Below are 19,461 nucleotides of genomic sequence, written 5' to 3'. Positions count from 1 at the left end.
CTAAAAAAAAAACATTCATCCAGGATGGTTCTGTTGCAGAAACAGCTTTAAAAAAGGTCATCTGGAATTTTCAGTTGAATACATTTGTATCTTAAGCAAGATCTCATTTCTCCACATAACAGAAGTTTGACACTCCATTTTTTCTTTTTATTTAGATTCTCTCACATTTCTTGATTCATTTCCATTGATTTCATGTTTTCTGTCTTTGATTTACATTTGTCACTTTACTGACGTCAGCTGCCTGACTGTTCACGCAAAACGAACAAAACTGACGACGGTAATGTTCAAAAGCACAGTTTGGATGATTGACAAACAGCAAAGAAAACCAGTCACTGGCTGGCATCTTTTCAAAGTTTTACGCTTTGACGTAAAACGGAAGTTAAACTAATCATGACTTTTTTCAGGTTTTTGTGGGAGGTGGAATAAAAGTTCATTTTAAAACTTTATAGCAAATATCCCACACATACTGTATTTTAAAATAAAAAATATGAACCAAACACAAATGTTGATCTTTTTTCAGTTATATGTGACATAAATGCTAAACAAGAACAAATAGAGTAAATATACTTTTTTAATTAAACAGTAGTAATAGTTAAAAATCAGTTTTACATTTTCAGCACTCATAGCCAAAGCAAATACAACCAGATTTCAAAGGATGAAAATGCAAGTTCAATGATTCAACAAAAACAAATCAACAAGTATAAAATCATGTTGGCACAGGTTTTATTCAACCTTGAAAAATTGATTAAACAAGGTGGTAACTTGGCACACCTTTCCTCTTGGCACAAAGTAATGAGACTGTGACAACCCAGTTCATGTTTTGCACGCATGAGTGAGTTCACAACCTTCCAACCCATTTCTCCGAATGTGACTCATTTTTGTCAACTGCTTTAAGGAGTTACAAACTTAAAATCTGGTTTGTAAAAAAAAAAAAAAAAAAAGTTTTTTTTTTTTAATCACGTGTCACACAGTAATTGACGATTTGTACAATGCCTATTATATTAATAAGGGTAAAGGTAATTTTTGGTCAGTGTGCAAAATGTAATCTTTTTTAGATTTATCTGAGATGTACTAGCTTATATCTAATATGACAAAGAGGAAACCAAAGATGTTGGTTTTCCTTGACCAAAAATCAAAAAAGTTATTTGTAAAATAAAATGTATGCAAAAATTGTGCAACTACTTTTGAACTGAACAGTTATTTTAAAATCTGATTTAAATGGTAGCATAACTACAATCATGTACCGGTACACTGCAAAAACAGACCTCTTAGAGAAAAGTCAAACATTTTTACCGCAATGGCAAATTTTCTTTAAATAAGTCAAAGAAAATCTAGCAATGGGGAAGGAAAAGAACAACCAGCTCAGTGGCCTAGTGGTAGAGAGTGTGCCATGAGACTGGAAGGGTGTGAGTTCAAATCCACATACCAAACACTCTAAAAATGGGACCCAGTGCCTCTCTGCTTGACATTAGCATTAGGGGGTTGAATTGGGGGTTAAATCACCAAATGAGCCATGTGTGCAGTTGTGTCTGCTGCTCACCACTCCCCCAGGGGGGCGGGTCCAATGAGGAGAGGACATTTCACACACCTAGGTGCGTGACAACTGATGGGACTTTAACTTTCATTAAAAAAATAACTTCTAGTCACCAAGACAATTTTACTAAGATTATTTTGCTATTGAAAAACCATTTTGATAAGATGATAACATAGAAAATGACTTTTTTTTTTCTTGAAACAAGGGTCTTTTTACTTTTGTTACATACAGTTTTTGCAGTGTAGCTCATGTTTCAGGAATTTGATAATTATATTTTTCACACATAGCTGCAATTTTTTAACATATAACTAACATAGGAACAAAAAATAATGATAATTCACACAGCAAAGAAAGGATCGGTTTGCAAATAAGCTTGGTTGGTCTTTAGACTGAATAGATAAAAAGGAAAACAAATCTATTATTCAGGATTTACATTTTGCAAACAATTAAATTAAAAATAATTAAAAAACAGCATTCAACATTATTTTAGAGTATTGGTTACAAACATTCTATATTACAGCTGAGAACATCTTTATATTGAAAGCTTTATTTCTGAGAGACGGTCCTTGGCTTATTATAAACGAGGAAGTCTGAGATGTCATGCCACACGTTACTGTCGTGGTAGAGGTAAGTCATGGACGACTGCAGCGACGGCTGAAGAGTGTGAGGGTAATACTCAAACAACCACAAGACGATGCCCCAAACCAGCGTGGCGAAGAGCGGGAAAGGGTCTTGTTTTGGTGCCGGGATGACTCCTTTCTCTACAGCCAGGCGAGACAAGGCGAACAGGATTCTGGACAGCAGGTACATGTTGATCTGCAGTGTTGAGTCACAAAAATAAGGTTATTAGATCTGGGTAAACAATATACAGCAAAGAAAATGGGTTTATAGTTTGCAGTCCATCATACCTGGCTATTAATGTTGTTGTTTTCTCCAAACACCAACCATCCTCCAATGCAGGCAGCCAGGAAGGCATGAGACTGTAAACTCTTGCCCTGGATTTTTTGCTGTAAGCCTTGAAGTCCTTTATAAGTGAACACAAAACAGGCCAGATTCCGGGAGTGGGTGTATGTGGCTTTCAAGATGGCTCTGAGCTTGTCTTTCAAACTAAAAGTAGAAAAAAAAAATCAAAATTTAGATAAAAAAGTGATAATAAAAACAAAGAAAATAATTCATAAATTATATATGAAGGGGTAAATAAAATAAAAATAATTAAATATATGCAAGCAGTTAGACAAGTCTGGAATAACTGCTAAAACTCAAAATCAACAGAAGCCTGACTTAGACATTTTAAGTGTGGCTGTTGAGTCAAGTTAAGATTTATCCGTTCTGTTGTGTAAAGCAGATTTAAAACCAGCCAGTGACTTAACACACATAAAATATATTTTGAACTTAATGACATTGAGTCATGGCATCTGGACATAAAGACCCAGTCCAGAGAAAATTGTGTAGTTGGTGTTTTTAACATGTTTTGTGGCATTTTTCTCACAAAGGAGGAAATATGAAAATTGCATTTCTGGGTATTCAAATCATTGTGAATCAGTGAATTTGTGAAAAGGTTTGTAGAAGCTACAACAGTAAGCCACAAGCTCCCTGCTGTGCCTCATTCTGATGCATCCACTTACAGACAAATAGATCCGTTAAAGTCTTTTCCTGGTCTGAAGTGACATCTACCTCAAAACTGTTGCACTCTTAATGTTAGTTTGGGGTTGTGAGAGGCTGTAAGCTAGTGGGAAAGTTTGTAAACAGATGGATAACGGGAAGTAGGGGCGGGCTTACTCCAAGGCAATGGTCCCGCCCACATCTCAAAGGCAAAGACTTTTAATGACACCCAACATAATGAAATATGAAACATGAATAAAACTCAAAGCCTAAATAGAAATAGAGACCGAAGTGGAAAACTGGCTTGATGCATATGTGAGGAAATATATTTTGAGGAACTGTCCACGCCACCAACCGATCCAATCGTGATCACAGCTCACTATAGAACAGCATCCGGTGAAAGCAAACAGCCAGACCCAGGAGGTCTGAAACCACTGGTTTCATCCGTCTGAGTGGTGCTGGGTTCAACCCCATATAGTATCCTCCAGAATATAGACAGAGAAGTTCTTTCCTCAGAGGACGAGGAGGCCTCAGACACTTTCCCCCCTGTTTACTATGCTGCCCCGTCATTTGTCCCGAAAAATGACCAAAACTCCACACCCTACGACCCTGTGATAGGGCCAGGGGGGATTACAAGAGGAGAGGCTTTTCACTCTGGTTTCTCTTCTTTGTAAGCCATTCAGTTGCAGGAATGTGGGTGGCCCACCTGCAGGATCCACGGGGCTTGAACCCAGCCCAACTCAGACTGATGAGGCCACTACCATGAGCTCTGAAACGCTTCAAGAGGGAGGATTAAGTCCAGATGCCATGACTCAACCTCCAGACAATGAAGGGATACATGTAGCAGCCTTTATGTGTATAGTTTATATGTTGCTGTTATAGAGATACAGATGGTAAAAACATTATTACAATTGCTTACATCTATCCACTTTTTTCTAATGGCAAATAAATGTAAATGCTTTTCTTCTGAATGTTGTGTTCACTTGCTTTGTACCTCATCAATCTGGATAAAAGTGCATTTAAAATTAAACATAAATCCAAAACACAATATTCTATTGATTGAGTAATTGTTCAACACATGTCATGAATTATTTGCGTATTTGTTCGTTTGCTTATTTATTTATTTAGGACGTTCCACTTTAATGTATGACCCACTTCAGAGGATTTGAAATTGGCTTAATTTAAACAAATGCAATTTAAAAAATTAACTTTATGTTAATAAAACAGTTAGGCAATTACATTTGCGTTCACATTTACTTCCTTCAACAGTCCCAAATCCGGTCAAAAGTTGTTATTAATGCTCAAACGGAAGTGGCTTTGGAGATATTTTCCATTGAGGGGACACGGGGAGCCGAAGCTGATAAAGGGTTAATTTATTACCTGCCACCTCGAAACAGAAATGTCATGACCAGGGCATGCGGTGCTCTGATCTTGGCTCCATATCTGAGAGATAAGCACAGATTAAAGTCAGTTTCCTAAGAAGAAACAACAAAAATGTATAGAAAAACGTCTCGGGATTGTGTCACAACTTTGTTAGAATGCCACCGACAAATCGATTGGTTTAAAATGGGTTATCTCAGCCTCACAAAATAACTTAAAGTGCTACGCTTTAAAAAAAAAAAAAAAAAAAAAAAAATTATGGAGAAGAACAGACTCACACGGCACCGTTTCTGAATCCCTTTAAAACTGCCAAAGCGACTTTGTATTTCTCCTGCTGCAGAAGGTTATTGATTGTAAACATCAGAGTTTTCACCAAGTCAGAACCTGCCATGATTGGGCTGTGAAGAGGTGTCACACAGAAAGTGTTCCGGGTAGGCGAGTCGTAAGAGTTCCGCTTTTATTAAGCTAACTGCTGCTTTGCGCTTTGAAATGAAATAAAATAAAATAAAATAAATGAAAATAAAATAGTTTCATTAAAAAAATGCTGTACAATTTTTCTGTGTTTTGGTGGCCAAATTCTGACTTTACTAACAACATTCCAAAGGATTTAGACTAATTAGTCAACATAAAAAAATAAAATAAAATATCAATGTGTAAAAATTAAAGTATTTGTTCAGGCAGACAAAGCTAACAGATTTTAATTTTACTTATACCTCTAAAGTACAGTTTAAAACGGCAGAAAATATATTACAAAACAATATATATATGTGTGTTTTTTATTTAAGTCGTTAACCACTTGAGTACATGTTTTTATTGAGTCCATTATAACTTTTTTTTAAATAAACACCAAGAATAATATACCACTTTGTATTATTTAAAAAAAAGAATATTTTCCCAAAGTATAAATTACCACACAATAAGCATTTTATTACTTTTATTTCTTTCAAAATTAAACTTCTGTTACATGACACTGAAAACTGTTTACCCACTGCTAATCTATTGATCAAAAAATAAATAAGTGACTCTTATAATGAAATCAGGGCATATAAAAGTTTGCTTGCATGTTTGTACACATATATATCAACCCTGTAAGGATCACAGCATGTTGATGAGGCTAGCAGTCACAGAAGTGAAAGTTAAAACATTCAGTAAACAGTCACAATTTATTCCATGATAATATATGCTTTATTGTGCACACCAGTGGATACACAATAATATTTATATTATGTCTGGAGTCCATATCTGTGAGAGCATAAAAAACAAACACTGGACACAGGTGAGCATTAACTCCATTGAAAAGTGTGTGAGTTTTGAAAACAAAGTACTCCGTTTGCCAATAATTTCAATGTAGAATGCCAAAAATGTTTGGGTATTGTAGAAAAAAAAATCACAATTAATTCACAATCCTTTACATAAAAGAACTGAGAAAATTTTATTTTATTCTATTTTCAAGTTAGGTGGTACAAAATACATTGCATTTACATCAAATTGATTCCAGCACATGACATTAATGTCCACCTTAGGCTTGAGTAATAACTACTTCCAAAAAAAATTATGAATTATTCAACATTTCCTTTTTGCTTTGCATCTTCCTGAAGCCAATTTCAGAATGACTTCGGGTTTACCTTTTTTAAATTTGCTTCAATTTTATTTTCTTTCCAGTCTTAATAAGCCATTCACTGCATTGATGGCTTCACTAAATAGCAAACACTATACAAGGAATTTATAAAATAAAGTATTTAAGTAAAGCGACTAAGAACTTGTTTGTGCTCACAGTGAAAGATAAGATCTTTTTGTAAAGGATACTGCATTCATAAAAATGTTTTGCCACAATATGAAACAAAACATTGGAATTACAATGTGACAATAGAAGAAAAAAGAGCTTATTTTACAATGATTTCCACTCAAAGTCAGCATTTTAAAACACAACAAAACTATTAAATTATTATCTAAAAAATTCCATCTCTGAGTTGCCCTTTGGTTAACATTTTGTTTGACTCTAATTTAAAGAAAAGATGATGACCAGCTTAGTCAAGTGTACCAACTTTATAATGATTTAATGGACTGAAGTCAAATGAGCTTTTGAATTAAATTATTCTTTTGTTTGTTCTACTTTTATTTTTATTTCTACAAGTTAAATCCTAAATACAAGAAGAATATTCTCAAAAACTCAACTGCAAAAATTAAGTACATTTAAATGTAATGAACACGTTGGGGTTTATTGGATTTGTGGTGTACATGTACTCTATTTGTTTTATAATTATTTACATGATCTTAATTAGAATTATGTTGCCAGATCCAGCAGCTCCAAACAAGCAAAAATAAACCCACTTAAATCTTGTATGTCCATTTTTAAGTTGTTATTGTCTGATTGCTACACCACTAATGAACTACTGGTAGGGCACTAACTAGTATTCAGTGGTAACATTTGGTGGTTAAACAAGTCATCATCTTTTCAGGTATTTCCATGTCATTCATAACAGCTTAAAGTCATTAAGGAAAACCTTAGATGATTTTTTTTTGGTTTTCCTGTTTGATAATTAGCTGAGCATTTATATTTAAAATCAATAATGTGTACAACAGCGACTCTTATGTGGAGACAATTTTTATCGAGTTAATTCAAACCAAAGCTGCCACACCAAGTGCACTAGATAAGATAGACTTTACGAGAAAAGTCTGAATTAAAGGTAAACACTAAATCTTACTTAAAATTGACAAAAACCAATGGATCAATGTAAAGATTCTTTCACTCTCTCGTTGATGAAAAGTCTTCAAAAACTATTGCACATGAAAAAGTGTCCCTTCAATACAATCAGCGCAAATGTTACTTTTCACAAAAACGTGTGTAAACTAGTCTCATAGCTTACCTTAATTATATCTAAAAAATACAAACCTGCCAAAATAAGAGTTTGAGTGAGTAGGACCCTGTTTATGACAGTCATTGATAAACTTGCACATGTGCAACCTAAAGTCACACAGAACCAACATTCCCCTCAGATTTCAACCTTCACATTTAAAATCCACTGCAAGAGTCTTTGTTTGCCCAATGTTTTGGTGCACAGAAGTGACTTGGCAGAACTTGAGAAATGACTATTGCAGAAAAAAAAAGAAAGAAAAAAGCCTGCACACGTGTAGAAACTGCACTCGCAGAACATATGGCAAGTGCAGACTTGAAGTAATGACGAAGGTGAGCAAGCAGATTATGGCTGGAACAGACCATACAGGTGGAAGGTCAAACGGTGTGGAAGGATTCACGCCCTGCTTGAGTATTAAAAAAAAAAAAGGAACACCATAATTTTAATAGAAATGCTACAAAAAAAGGAGAAAGAAAAAAAAAACCAACAAGATTAATCAGATTTCTAGGCATTTCCCTGCTGCCTGGAACAAATAATTGCAAAGTGCCTTTAATTCTTTCTATAAAACTAAGCTCACTACTGCTGTGTTCCATCTAGTTCGTTGCATTACTCCTGCCCAAATCCTTCCGTCTCCTCTATGGCAAACATGAGTTTCTCCTTGAGCTGCTCGTAGCTCTTATAGGGAGGGAGGTCCAGACGATTAAAGCTGAACAAAAGCAAGAGAGAAACAACATAAGTGAAAATAGTGACTCACATGTAATTTTATTTACCAGAAAAGTCAAATAATGTTTTTTCAAATATGTTTGCTGCAACAGCTTTTAACATAAAATGCAATATATTGAGTCACATCACACGAAAAAGAGTAGATATGCACATTGGGGAGCTTTTCTGCTGGACATCAGCTTTAAGCAGACATTATGTCAAACATCTGAAAAGAAAAGCGAGTCTTACCAAGTGTGGCTTCGTGGAAGCCAGTTTTCTTTGCCTACTTTCTCAATGCAAAACTTCTGTGGGCCATTGCTTCCTATAACATTAAGACAGCAAAACACATTAGAAAAATTGATTTTATCACCAACTATAGTGAAACATGCATGTCTGTTCATTCTACAGACCCATCAAGTCCCCAAATCCACCCATCGGAAGGCGACAGGTTCCTGTTACAAACTGCAGGAGTCTCATCCTTTTTTCATTGTCCATTTCCTTCACAAACTGCAAACAGATACCTCAATATTAACATCAGAGAGTCAGGATTATCTGAGGTCAACATAAACAAAAATACAAAAAAAAAAGTAACCCCCGAAGCTTTTTAGGATTTAAGCAGGATGCTGTCTGTATTTCACTTATTTGGAGAACAAAACTGAATTTTTAAGTGGCTTTGAATAAAATTAAGTAAAATGATAGACACAGACGAGATAAAACTGTATGAAAACTGTTAAATAAATACTTTATTCTAAGATTTAATAAGAAAAAAGGGCCAATTTTTAACTGTTATACCCCTATACAGTAATGGATGATCAGCTTTAAACCAAAAGTAAAATTGTCTCTTAAGAAAAGAAATAAATAAATATTGTTAAATTGTGACACTAACATAAAAAAATAAAAACACATTAATTTAATTCAGTTCATTCATTATTTACAACTTTTACATCCTTTGACATAAAGGAGAAAGTCAAGAGGGGAAGTTATAGCAGATTACTTGCTCATTTAACGTGCACTTAAAAATGACAAATCATAAATTCACCTGAATCTTTTTTTCAGGATTAAAAATTTTGGTTGTGTGGTTCTTTTAACAGTATCACTTTTTGAATAAATGTATTGATCTTATACAAACCTGCCAGAACCACATGATTTGTTTGCTGTTTCGGGCATAATGTCTATAGATTGTGTTTCTTTGCCAGTCAGCCAGATCTATCTCCTGCATCCCACAAAGCATCACCTACGGAATAGAAAGAAGGGTTTGAAATGACAAACACATCACATACAACAGTCTTTTTTGTCCCCATATATTGACCTAAAGCATTAAAATTTGTAAATTCTATACCTCCAATTCCTTGGCATCAAAGTACTGGAGGTACTGCTGAGGAAGAACTTCATTGAAGCCCTCAAAAAAGGCCTGTGTCTGCTCCTCCACTCCTCTGGACAGCCTCCACTCTGCTACCAGCCTGCATTCAAAAAGTGACATCAAATTAAAATGGGGCCTCATTACTCAGAAAAGTGATGCGTTTTTGCTAAATTAATTTAACTTTGATGAAACACCCAGAGAGATTTAAATGTGTATGCTTCAATAGCTTCTTTTATATGAGTTTAAAATATACCAGGTTAAGAAAATGAATGGATTAAAAAAAAACAGAAATACCTGATATATTCCTCTTTGTTCTCCTCTGTTACTTGAATGTTCCCTCCATCCGGCTTCAGCTCATGAGTTGTGACTTCACCCAGGATCTCCTTGTCAACTGAGAAAAACATCTCAAGGCCACATTCCTCTATATTGTTGTCTCTAAAAGGCAAAACACAGACAGTGTCCATTCGAAAACCAAACAAAACAACAGACAATTTGAAATGTTTTTAATGTCTGTAGTTGAACACTTGGTCAGATCTTTTTTATTAGAAACCAACGCATTTCTTTGTGCGTTTATATGATACCTACTTGATCCAGATCAGTGAATTATAAAACTCGGGATCGATGGACTCCAAGTCTTTCAGAGTCAGAGGTTTGTTCAGAATCCGCTTGTAGAAGGGCAACGAGAAACCCGTGTCGATGAATTTCCCGTGGAACAAAGCCTGAGGAAGGCAGACAGCACACTTAATTAAACAATCTTTTCATACAATGTTAAAGGAAAAAAATGTTGTAATTGTGTGCTATATTTAAAATATTTTAACGGAATAATGATATATATTTTTTCAATTTCAATAAAAACCCGCAGACTGAACCTCATCACTGTCAAATTTGATTTAGAAATACAGATTTTAGGTACCATAGCAATGAATCTTCCGATGAACTTGAAGTATTTGAGATGATCGGGGTTGATGTAAGAAGCAGGGTTGATCTGAAGACGGTAGTTATCTTTGCCAGCATACTCAAACAAGCAGTACATGGGGTTTAGAACTTCATGGGAAAGTAAGAAGAACCATTCCCTGGGAGCAACGCAGCAAGGACACAGCAAAGTTTAGTACAAGCAGACAAACTGGTCAATACACCAAACACGTAAATGGTCAAGCAGCAATAAAAATTCAGTGAAATGTATTAAATGATCTTTTTAGCTTTTGTGAGTAGTGGGTGTGGCCTCCAAAACCGACTGGGAACAGTAAATAAACTAGTCATGACTGTTGATGAAAAATGACAAACTACCTGGCCACACCTCCGTAGTCCAAACCCTCTTCTCCTGGAAAAATGATCCACAGCCTCCGCCTTAGATCTTGAGGGTGGAAACTCATAATCTTTTAAAGCAAAGCAATAATGTAAAGGAATCACACACACCTCGTGATCCAAGACATTAATCACATTAAAAATGTGGTTCAAGAGCTTCATCTCCTCACCTGCTGGAATGAATCCTCAAACAGGGTTTTCCTGGACACAGTAATCTTAATGTGCTGCGGCATTGATAATTGCTATAAGAAAAATAAAATAAATATTAGTCAGATTTTAGCTGAATTCATACATTTTATTAAACTAATATTTTCCTGTACTTCATAAGAATGATACTTTATGAGAAAACACAAATAAATAAACCCTGAGGGTTATATAAACTAGTTCATACCTGACACCAGAATCTGAAATATTGCACTTTGGCTTTGAAGTCCCTGACATAAGTTATCTGAGGTCCATTCTCTCTGGGGAAATCAAACAGGAAAAAACAAACCAATCAATATCAAATAATCAATACATTGCTAAGAATGAAAAGAATTCCTATTGCTTGAATAAACTATTGCAAATTAAAACTAGGAGAGTGACTTTTGAAGTGGTAATATTTAATTCAGTTATATTTTTGGGGGGATTTTTAAATTAAATATTTACAGTCGTGTGAAAAAATTAGACACACTATAAAAGCCTGTATATTTCCCCACATATTTGAATACATAAATCCCTTTATGTCTAGGATTTTTTTTCAAAATTAGATTGGACATTGATAAATGAACATTTTTTATTGTAAAAAAAAAAACTAAAAATGCCAAATTTTAAATAAAATGAATGAACTTTGTCCTTTAAGGCAATTTTTTTGAAAAAAAAAGCTTTCCTCTTAGCTTTCCATCTTCGATAAGTTGACACTGCTTGTTTTAATGAAAATGTGAAAAATAAATGGATGGTTAATTAATTTGCATGACATTATAAATTGAATTAAAGCTGTGAGGAGCCTAAAACTTATGAATCTATTTCAGACCAACTCAGTTTTTCCTGAATGGAAACTGTCTGAACAACATTCTGTTGATCAGGATTTCCACTCCTGCACAAAAACCTTACAGTGACGAGGATTTCCCTGTGCGAGGGTCGATGTACGTCGTGGTCCTGCGATTGTGATCCACAAAGTAAGGAATCCCGTCCACAGTGAACCTCATCTCCCAACCCTCTGGCAGGGGTTTGTCATTCAGCAGTCTGAATACAGAAAATCAAGAATAACTATGAACTAACAGAAGATGTACAATGAAATCTCCTCAGATGCCAAAAAAAGACACAAAAGATAGCCTGCTCTCACCCTTGCCTCCTTGGGTCCTCCCACTGTGTGGTGCGAGTTGGGTGATGAACAAAATACATTCTACCATTGGTGTCTGTTCTCTTCTCTGGAACAGAGATGTAAATACATTTTTAATATATATATATATATATATATATATATATATATATCCACATCAGATCCAAAGTACTACAAAAGACGAACATTAACGCTTTAATGCATGCGATTAATCGCTCAGAATTAATGTGTTAATATTCATTAACTCAATTTAATTACGCCTTGAGGAGCAGCAGTCCTTCACTTTGCTTCACCGATTTCGACTTTCACTGCATGTTTTTGTTCAAAAGCTGTATATTGTCATAAAATTGACCTAGTAAAACATTGCAACTAAAAGTGATTAATCACAACACAAAAGTTTGATTAATCTAATTTTTTTAGCGATTGACAGCCTTAAGTAAAAAAAATGTTCTAAATTTACGGTTTTGTGTTCGATTTTATATATTCGCAGATAATACGTGGTCGCCAAATACTGTAATAAAAAAAGTTATTGCGATTAATCGCAATTAATTTTTTTCCAAGTTTGCGATTAATTGGTTAAATGTTTTTTTAATCGATTCACAGCAGTAGTAGATTTATTTATATAGTTGTGTTTCTTTGATATTTACCCCAGCCATGTGGCAGAGGTCCCAATGGGTCAAACTCTTTATTGGCTATGGCTGCCAGCTGGTCTTGGAGCTGAAACAGAAGCAAAATAGAATAATATTAAATAAAAAAAATAAAAAAAACCACTTAGTGTATACAATCACAACTAGGTTCTAGCATATTTGACAAAAGTTTTACCAAACCAAGAGTAATAAAAGTAAACCTGACCAGATAGTCCATTGTGCTCAAAATCAGCTTAAAGAAAATATTTTCCTGCAAGTGGAAAACTCTTTCTGTATGAATTGCTGATGATTTTTTTTAACAGACAAGTTTAAGTCTAAATTTTACTTTAGCATGTTTTGACTGTTGACCTGCAGAAAGATTTTTGCCCATCATGTCGTGTCACCCTTCAGCTTTTTGAGAAGGTCATGACAAACATCTGCATCTTCATCTGTAAAAGGCCGTCCTCACCCCATAGATGAACCTCTGGTTGAACTGCTGCATGGCTCCCTGGAGCTGGCTGCGTTGATGCTGCCACTCTTCATAGTTGCGCACTGACTCCTGAGTGGGTCGTTGCCACGTCGTCGTTCGTGTTATGTGGTCAACGTAATATACTCGACCCATCGGGTCCACTCTTCTCTCCCAACTAAATTAAATAATAAGAATGTGGCGTTAGGCTAGACTAATTTGTACTTTGAAAACTGTAACGTGTATAAAGGCGCTATAAAACATTTACTAATATGTTGCGTAATTTTCTTCGTACCCGGAGGGCAGAGGCTCTGGTCGATCCCAAGTCGTCCTTTTTTCAATGTGATCCACATAATACACTCTTCCATTCTGGTCCACTCTTTGCTCCCATCTGAAATGTCAATGTTATTAGAAAACTTTTTCCTGAAATCATCACATATAGGATTTATACATAAACCTATCTAATCAGATTTGGATTTGCTAAGAGAAAACATGAGAGTTGATAAGAAGTTGCTCTTTACCCTGGTGGTAAGGGGCAATTGTTGACTGAGCTGGTTGCAGGAGTTGCCGCGGTTGAAGCTGTTGTGGTGGCAGCGCCTGGTTTGGGGCTGGGGTTTGTGGCTGTATTCTGTGGTCGGGGGTTTGCTCTCTGCGAGGAAACTGTGGTACCGGCTCCTCCACCTGACTCCTCCTGACTCGGGACTGTCTGAGAGAATCCATCAGAGGCCGGGGCTTCACCCAGCTCACTAGGGGAGGAATTACTAGAAGAGGCTGGAGAGACATATCTTAGTTTAAATGAGCAATTCTAGAAACAAAATTTAGAGAAAGCTATAAGTCTTTACTACAATGAAACCTATAAAGGAGCTACTATAAGTTTTCATGCTGGTATTACATGCTGAAGCAGCAGATCTGTGAGGCATGGACGGTGGAGGCCGAGAGGTGGTGGAAAGAGAATCTGTGCCGTTTGCTGTATGATCATTCGATACAATGACCCAGTCGTCTGAGTCACTGGACGGAGATGAGTCCCTGCTCGATCTAAACACAGAAATAGTAAAAAGTCATGGAGTCTTTTTCAAAACAAAATGAGGAAAAACTCATAAATAAAAAAGTTGGACGACTGTATTTTACTAAAAGTCAGTTAGACCTGTTGATTGTGTTGCCATTTTGTCTTGAGGTTCCATTTGGAAGAGAAGCTGGAATAAAATAAAAAAAACATGACATAACTTATGTAAAATCGTGTGTTGCTATACTACAGCCTAATACTAACGGCGATTATTTAATTAAATGTAAATAGACCGTCTTTCATCCAGTACATATAAATTACAGATACAACACAATAAGATTCTTGTCATTACAATGATAAATACATTTGTTGCTAAACTGATTACAACTACAAGACAAACTGTTAGTGCCCTCTGGTGGCTCAGATATGAAATTACAGCAACGAAATGTTTTTGGTGTTTTTAACAGGTTCGTCTGGGATTTTTCTTAAGATGGAAGACAATGTTTTAAAAAAAAATCAGCTCACAATAACAACTCTGAGGTTTTTTTATTCAAACTATAGGGAATCAGGAGCAGACGAAAAAATGCAGTTGGAAAAAGCTTGTAGGTGTGACATAGAAAATTAGAACAACAAGCTCCTTTGCTCCACTCCATTCTGATGCATTCACTTGTAGACAAATAAATCCATGTTCATCTTTGTCTTCCTTGTCCGAGCAAGCATCTAGATCAAAACTGTTTGGCTTTATAGCACCAATATAGCTCGCCATTTTTGTTGCACCACTAATGTTAGGTCGGGGCATTAATAAATGAATGACAGGAAGTGGGGGCAGACTCATTCTGCACCAACAGTCCCGCCCACAACTCAGAGGCAAATTTCTCATAAACTACTGCTGCTCTGCAAAAAATCTTGATGAAGTCTTTTTTGGGGGGGCTAAAACAACATAATCAAAATAAATAAATAAAAAAACACTGGGAATGCTTTCTACAATAGATCAAAAATGATTAGTGGGACTTTAAATTTTACATTTAATTCAGTGAAATGCTCACTAAATATTTAGATGGTGTTGACTAAGTTTGAATGTACACCACCATGCCAAAGTATGTTGTCATTTCTACGTAAACTTGCTCTGTTTCCAGGGTAATAAAGTATTTATTTTTTGCTTAGTCATGTTTCAGTTCAGCAATAATAAATCACATAATAACAAAAACAACCAATCAGATAAGACTAACATACTAACCAAGCTATTTTTTTTTACATTTTCATATCCCTTTGATGGTTGTCAAAAAAATAGTTAGAAGGATTAAAACATAACTTTCACACTAAAAAGTGCATTCCTACAACAATTGGAAAAACCTTGGAGAAACAGTGTCACCCTATGAGTAGATTCTATACTAAAGTGTTTTAGTGCAATTAGATTTGTGTATTTTTTACTCTGCTTTTGTGCGGTATCTCTTACCTAGCTCTGACTCTGCTTGTGCAAGAGCTTCTGGATGTACTTGCATGCCGTCCAGGCAAACGGAGAGCTCACCAACTACATCCAGAGAGTTTCTGCCAGTGGAAAGCTGCAGTGACTGAACCACTTCACATACTGAAAACAGGACAAACAGGACAGCAATTATTACACGCTGTTAATGAGCAAGAAAGCTTATATTATTGCACTAGTGCACAAACATAAGTAAAAAAAACTGGGATCAAACTACTACAAACGATGAGTCAATTTTACTCTTTAAATAAATATTGACAGCAGTTTTGACCCATCATGTAACTTCTAGATTTAGTGGTTGGAAATTTGCAACACCAGTCAAAATAGTAATAAAAAAAGCTTGTTTTCAGTGCAACAAACAAAAAGAAATGTAACATCAACTATGCTATTTGGAAGTAAAATATTAATGTTAGCTCACGTTTAAAGTCATTAGCCTTAAGGATCTGGCAGATGTCCAGAGTAGCCATCCCCAGCAGGATGTCTGCCTTCAGCGTCTGATGACTCCAAACACGGAAGAACAGCTCGCTGACTGGAGACACGATTCTGTAGAAGAGTGGAGAACGTTTCAAGATAGTTTGAGAACTTAAAGAAAAATTGCAAAAATCCAAAAGTTCATTTTTTTTAAATCTTTTGATGAGTTGAGCTTAAAATTAAATGTGTTTTTTAATGTGTTAAGCATATCGCTAAGCAAAGTCAGCAACTCTATTGGATCAATGTTTACCAGAGTACTCACACTGTTAAAGACTGCTTCCATTTGGGGCTGTGTGTGTTATTACATTTCTCAGTCCTCTTTGACTGGCCATCCACAGTTACCTCAACATACGGACTGGGACCGAACCAGTTCTTTTTGTTTTCTTTCAGCTTGGCTGAGAGAACTAGAACGATAAAAACAAAACCAATAGAATCAATTTCATACAAATCAATCAGCTGCCATAAGTATAACTCCTAAGAATATCTCAGATTTTTTAACCCAATTTTCAGCAGAAAGGACAAATCCCGTGGAGGTAATTTGGAACAGTTGACTTTAACAACATGGCAGAGAATTGTTAGGAACATCTAAGGATGTCTGAAAAGGCACACCCATTAACCACCCTAAAAACATGCCATTGCAAGTTTAAAATCACTTAAAGTTTCACCTAAATAGATATTAGTAGTTGAGCTTAAGGTTGAAGGAGAAGGTAAATAACAAGTGCTTCCTCCAAACATTTAAGCAAACATTTATTTATTTTTTCTATAACATTTGGAAGACAGTATCACAATTGTGTTCTGTTTTTATACATTTTAATGTGAATATTAATATTGCTTAAAATGTATTAACATTTGTAAAGTATTTGTAAAATATTTATTACAAGTGTAATTAAATTAAAACATCTTTGAGTGCAAAATAACAGCAAAGACTTAGCAACATATTCCCATTCATTCATAAAGTCCATATGGCCAAGTTAAAAATGATTACTGGTATCCAAAAAGCTTTAACAGGTTTTAATGCATCTTTTAAAAATTGTTATACATTTGTTATACATTGATTGATCAAAATTTTAATAGGCAGAAATAAAAACAAAAAACACTTACTTGTGACTTGCAATTGGGCCCTCATAGCTGGTCCATAACACTAGACTCTTTAGTTAGCTTCAGGTTAGAAAACTGCCATCAATCACATTAAATGTTCAATCACATTAAATGTAAACAAAGCCGGGACATTCAGGTTCCCTGCAAGACAACATAAACAGCTTTACATGCAAAACCCTCAACAAGTTTAAAAATAGAAGAAAGGGCATCTGCTGCAAATATTCTTAGACAAATACCTTTACCGTACTTCAGGTATTTTTTCTACTGTTCTTGTCAAATGACAACATTAGCTACAATGTCTGGCCAAAAAGGAACGTCTATTTATATCCATAGAGCACTAACCCTTTCAAAGCACCAACAGGTTACCCAGTGACATCCCTTAATCTGGGTTATTTCTAGAAACCTTCTAGGACCTTCCATTATAGTAAATCCCCATCCAAACTGTCCTATTCCCAAAATCTAAAATTATTAGGCAATAGATAGTAGTTTAGACTGTGCATATGATATGTTTAATCACAATTATGCAGCTTAAGAAAACACCCACAATAAATTCATGTATGGGTTATTTTACTTAATAACTTTGGCTGATATTATTCAAAACTTTTGATCAGTAAAATGTAGTTGTAACAGGTTCCATGTGCTTAAAAATGCCCATGTAGTGACAGCAGGAAACGTGCTCTAGATAAGCAGGGTTAGACATGGCCTTCATTGAGGTACTGGGTAAGACACAGACGTTAAAATGATAACTACTCCTAAAGATAAAACTCTAATCCTTTTTCTTCCTAAATATGAGTGGTTGTAAAACAACCAAAACATTCAAAATTGTTGATGAAAGTAAGCTAACAAGGTCTGACTAGACGATATTATTGCTAATAGAATTCGCATCTTTTTTTCGACTATCTGTGTAATTAAAACAATAAAACGACCATACCTGCTTAGAAAGAACGATAAAAGTCGAACCAGTTTTATGTTTTAGCTGTATCAATTGGGTTAAGAATTATACATTAGCTATAAAGATAGACCTGTGTTTTCAACGGCTTCTACATAGTAGTAGATAGCGAACAAGTTCTTCCGGGAGATTATTTTCACAGTAAAATTGTCAGATTGAAAAAACAAAACAAAACCGTAAACTACGTGATTTATTCATTTGTATACAGGATAAAAACATCGCAATCAATGAAAATGTTCTTATATTTTAAGAATATTTTTGATATGCCATTTATTGTGCTGTAATTTTGATCATGTTGTTACTTTTATCATTACTGTTTGTACGATTACACTTTTATTTTGAAGAGTTTTGCTAAGCGTGAATCGCATGACACAATACATTTACTTTGATAAAGAAATACGAAAAAAGACTGCATTGTTCTTTAAAAATAGTATCAAATTGTTCTCGGTTATGCTTATTCGTGTAAATGTTAAGTTAAATTTTAAAAAGGGAAAATTTCATTCGATATTTTTTGAGGACACGCCCCCATCTGACCGACGTTCACTATCTATAGCTCGTGACAGCTTAAATCATTTGAAGACATTTAACAATATGGACATTTGAAACGTAATATATTTGTTAGTCAAACAATTTGTAAAGAATAACATTATTTAAGTAAAATGTTGTCCCGTCTACTAAAAGAACACCAGGTGAAGCAGAATGAGCGGAAAGAACTACAAGGTAAGCGAGAGCTAACCTATGTTAGCATAATGCTAGCAGATGCTAAAAACAAAGCTGACCCATGAGGGTTGCTGCAGTTCACGTAATAAATATTGGGTTTTCCTGCACAGAGAGGCGAAGACGAGAAGCCATCGCTGCAGCCACATGTCTGACCGAAGCGCTGGTGGACCATTTGAATGTTGGGTACGAAAATGATAAAAAGATTGGCTTGTGAACGTACTGTGTTATTCGTGTCACTGAGGGAATTTTATAACTTATTAAAAAATCGTAATGCTAAAAAATGTTTCAGTTATGTAATAATATATATATATATATGTATATATATATATATGTATATATATAATTAGTTATTACCCCCGACACCCTTATTTAAGTCTGAAATACTGTACTAAGTTTTGAAGCCACGCCCCTTTTGTGTTACTTTACTGTTTAAAACATTTCTTTTTTACATTTATTTCTGTATGTGTTTACAAATAAGTGTATCCAGTGGTTATTTGAGCCTTAAAGAATTACAAAACCTCTGTTACTCACATTTTAGTGCTCCATGTCTTTATTGGCACCTCTTTAACATTGTTCTAAACTATTT

The 19,461-nt window shown here is 35.1% G+C and overlaps 3 protein-coding genes across 5 annotated transcripts in view; 1 reads left to right on the top strand and 2 right to left on the bottom strand.

Annotated features, from left to right (window-relative positions):
• Window positions 1–553: 553 nt before the first annotated feature.
• pxmp4 (peroxisomal membrane protein 4) lies at window positions 554–4,962 on the bottom strand. Its single transcript, XM_024271233.2, has 4 exons — window positions 4,795–4,962; window positions 4,517–4,579; window positions 2,443–2,641; window positions 554–2,350 (listed from the first exon to the last, which is right to left on the bottom strand). The coding sequence occupies exons 1-4, from the start codon at window positions 4,905–4,907 to the stop codon at window positions 2,081–2,083; spliced, it is 645 nt and encodes a 214-aa protein (XP_024127001.1). The 5' UTR covers window positions 4,908–4,962; the 3' UTR covers window positions 554–2,080.
• Window positions 4,963–5,920: 958 nt separating this feature from the next.
• On the bottom strand, window positions 5,921–18,278 carry itcha (itchy E3 ubiquitin protein ligase a). Of its 3 annotated transcripts, none has more exons than XM_024269894.2 (24): window positions 18,138–18,278; window positions 17,210–17,347; window positions 16,371–16,512; window positions 16,056–16,180; window positions 15,611–15,742; window positions 14,296–14,344; window positions 14,005–14,186; window positions 13,673–13,922; window positions 13,447–13,542; window positions 13,155–13,329; window positions 12,707–12,776; window positions 12,063–12,147; window positions 11,831–11,962; window positions 11,130–11,202; window positions 10,909–10,980; window positions 10,721–10,809; window positions 10,347–10,506; window positions 10,019–10,152; window positions 9,728–9,868; window positions 9,413–9,533; window positions 9,203–9,307; window positions 8,484–8,580; window positions 8,323–8,395; window positions 5,921–8,077 (listed from the first exon to the last, which is right to left on the bottom strand). In XM_024269894.2, the coding sequence occupies exons 2-24, from the start codon at window positions 17,232–17,234 to the stop codon at window positions 7,978–7,980; spliced, it is 2,628 nt and encodes an 875-aa protein (XP_024125662.1). In that variant the 5' UTR covers window positions 17,235–17,347; window positions 18,138–18,278; the 3' UTR covers window positions 5,921–7,977. The 3 variants fall into 3 exon arrangements, with proteins under 3 accessions (XP_024125662.1, XP_024125664.1, XP_024125665.1); XM_024269896.2 differs by having other exon boundaries at window positions 14,020–14,186; XM_024269897.2 differs by having other exon boundaries at window positions 14,044–14,186.
• A 259-nt stretch (window positions 18,279–18,537) lies between these two features.
• The window catches only part of bloc1s1 (biogenesis of lysosomal organelles complex-1, subunit 1), a 2,452-nt gene continuing 1,528 nt past the window's right edge, over window positions 18,538–19,461 (top strand). The window contains exons 1-2 of the mRNA XM_024269898.2: window positions 18,538–18,875; window positions 18,986–19,058. Coding sequence (XP_024125666.1) covers window positions 18,815–18,875; window positions 18,986–19,058 — 134 coding nt within the window. The 5' untranslated portion in view covers window positions 18,538–18,814. The remainder of the gene's footprint in view (window positions 18,876–18,985; window positions 19,059–19,461) is intronic.

Source organism: Oryzias melastigma, linkage group LG5 (genome assembly GCF_002922805.2).
Source record: "Oryzias melastigma strain HK-1 linkage group LG5, ASM292280v2, whole genome shotgun sequence".
In the NCBI taxonomy this organism is placed as follows: Eukaryota; Metazoa; Chordata; class Actinopteri; order Beloniformes; family Adrianichthyidae; genus Oryzias; species Oryzias melastigma.
Note: the sequence above shows the minus strand (reverse complement) of the source record. Positions and strands in the feature narration are given on the sequence as shown.

Excerpts from the sequence above, each read along its gene's own strand:
- pxmp4 (XM_024271233.2), bottom strand. The coding sequence starts at position 4,907 with ATGGCAGGTTCTGACTTGGTGAAAACTCTGATGTTTACAATCAATAAC. Across the intron at positions 2,642-4,516 it reads TTTCTGTTTCGAGGTGGCAG|TTTGAAAGACAAGCTCAGAG; the intron begins GTAATAAATTAA and ends TTCTACTTTTAG. Across the intron at positions 2,351-2,442 it reads ACAACAACATTAATAGCCAG|ATCAACATGTACCTGCTGTC; the intron begins GTATGATGGACT and ends TCAACACTGCAG.
- itcha (XM_024269894.2), bottom strand. The coding sequence starts at position 17,234 with ATGAGGGCCCAATTGCAAGTCACAA. Across the intron at positions 14,187-14,295 it reads AATGGCAACACAATCAACAG|ATCGAGCAGGGACTCATCTC; the intron begins GTCTAACTGACT and ends TTCTGTGTTTAG. Across the intron at positions 11,203-11,830 it reads ACAGGGAAATCCTCGTCACT|AGAGAATGGACCTCAGATAA; the intron begins GTAAGGTTTTTG and ends TGATTTCCCCAG.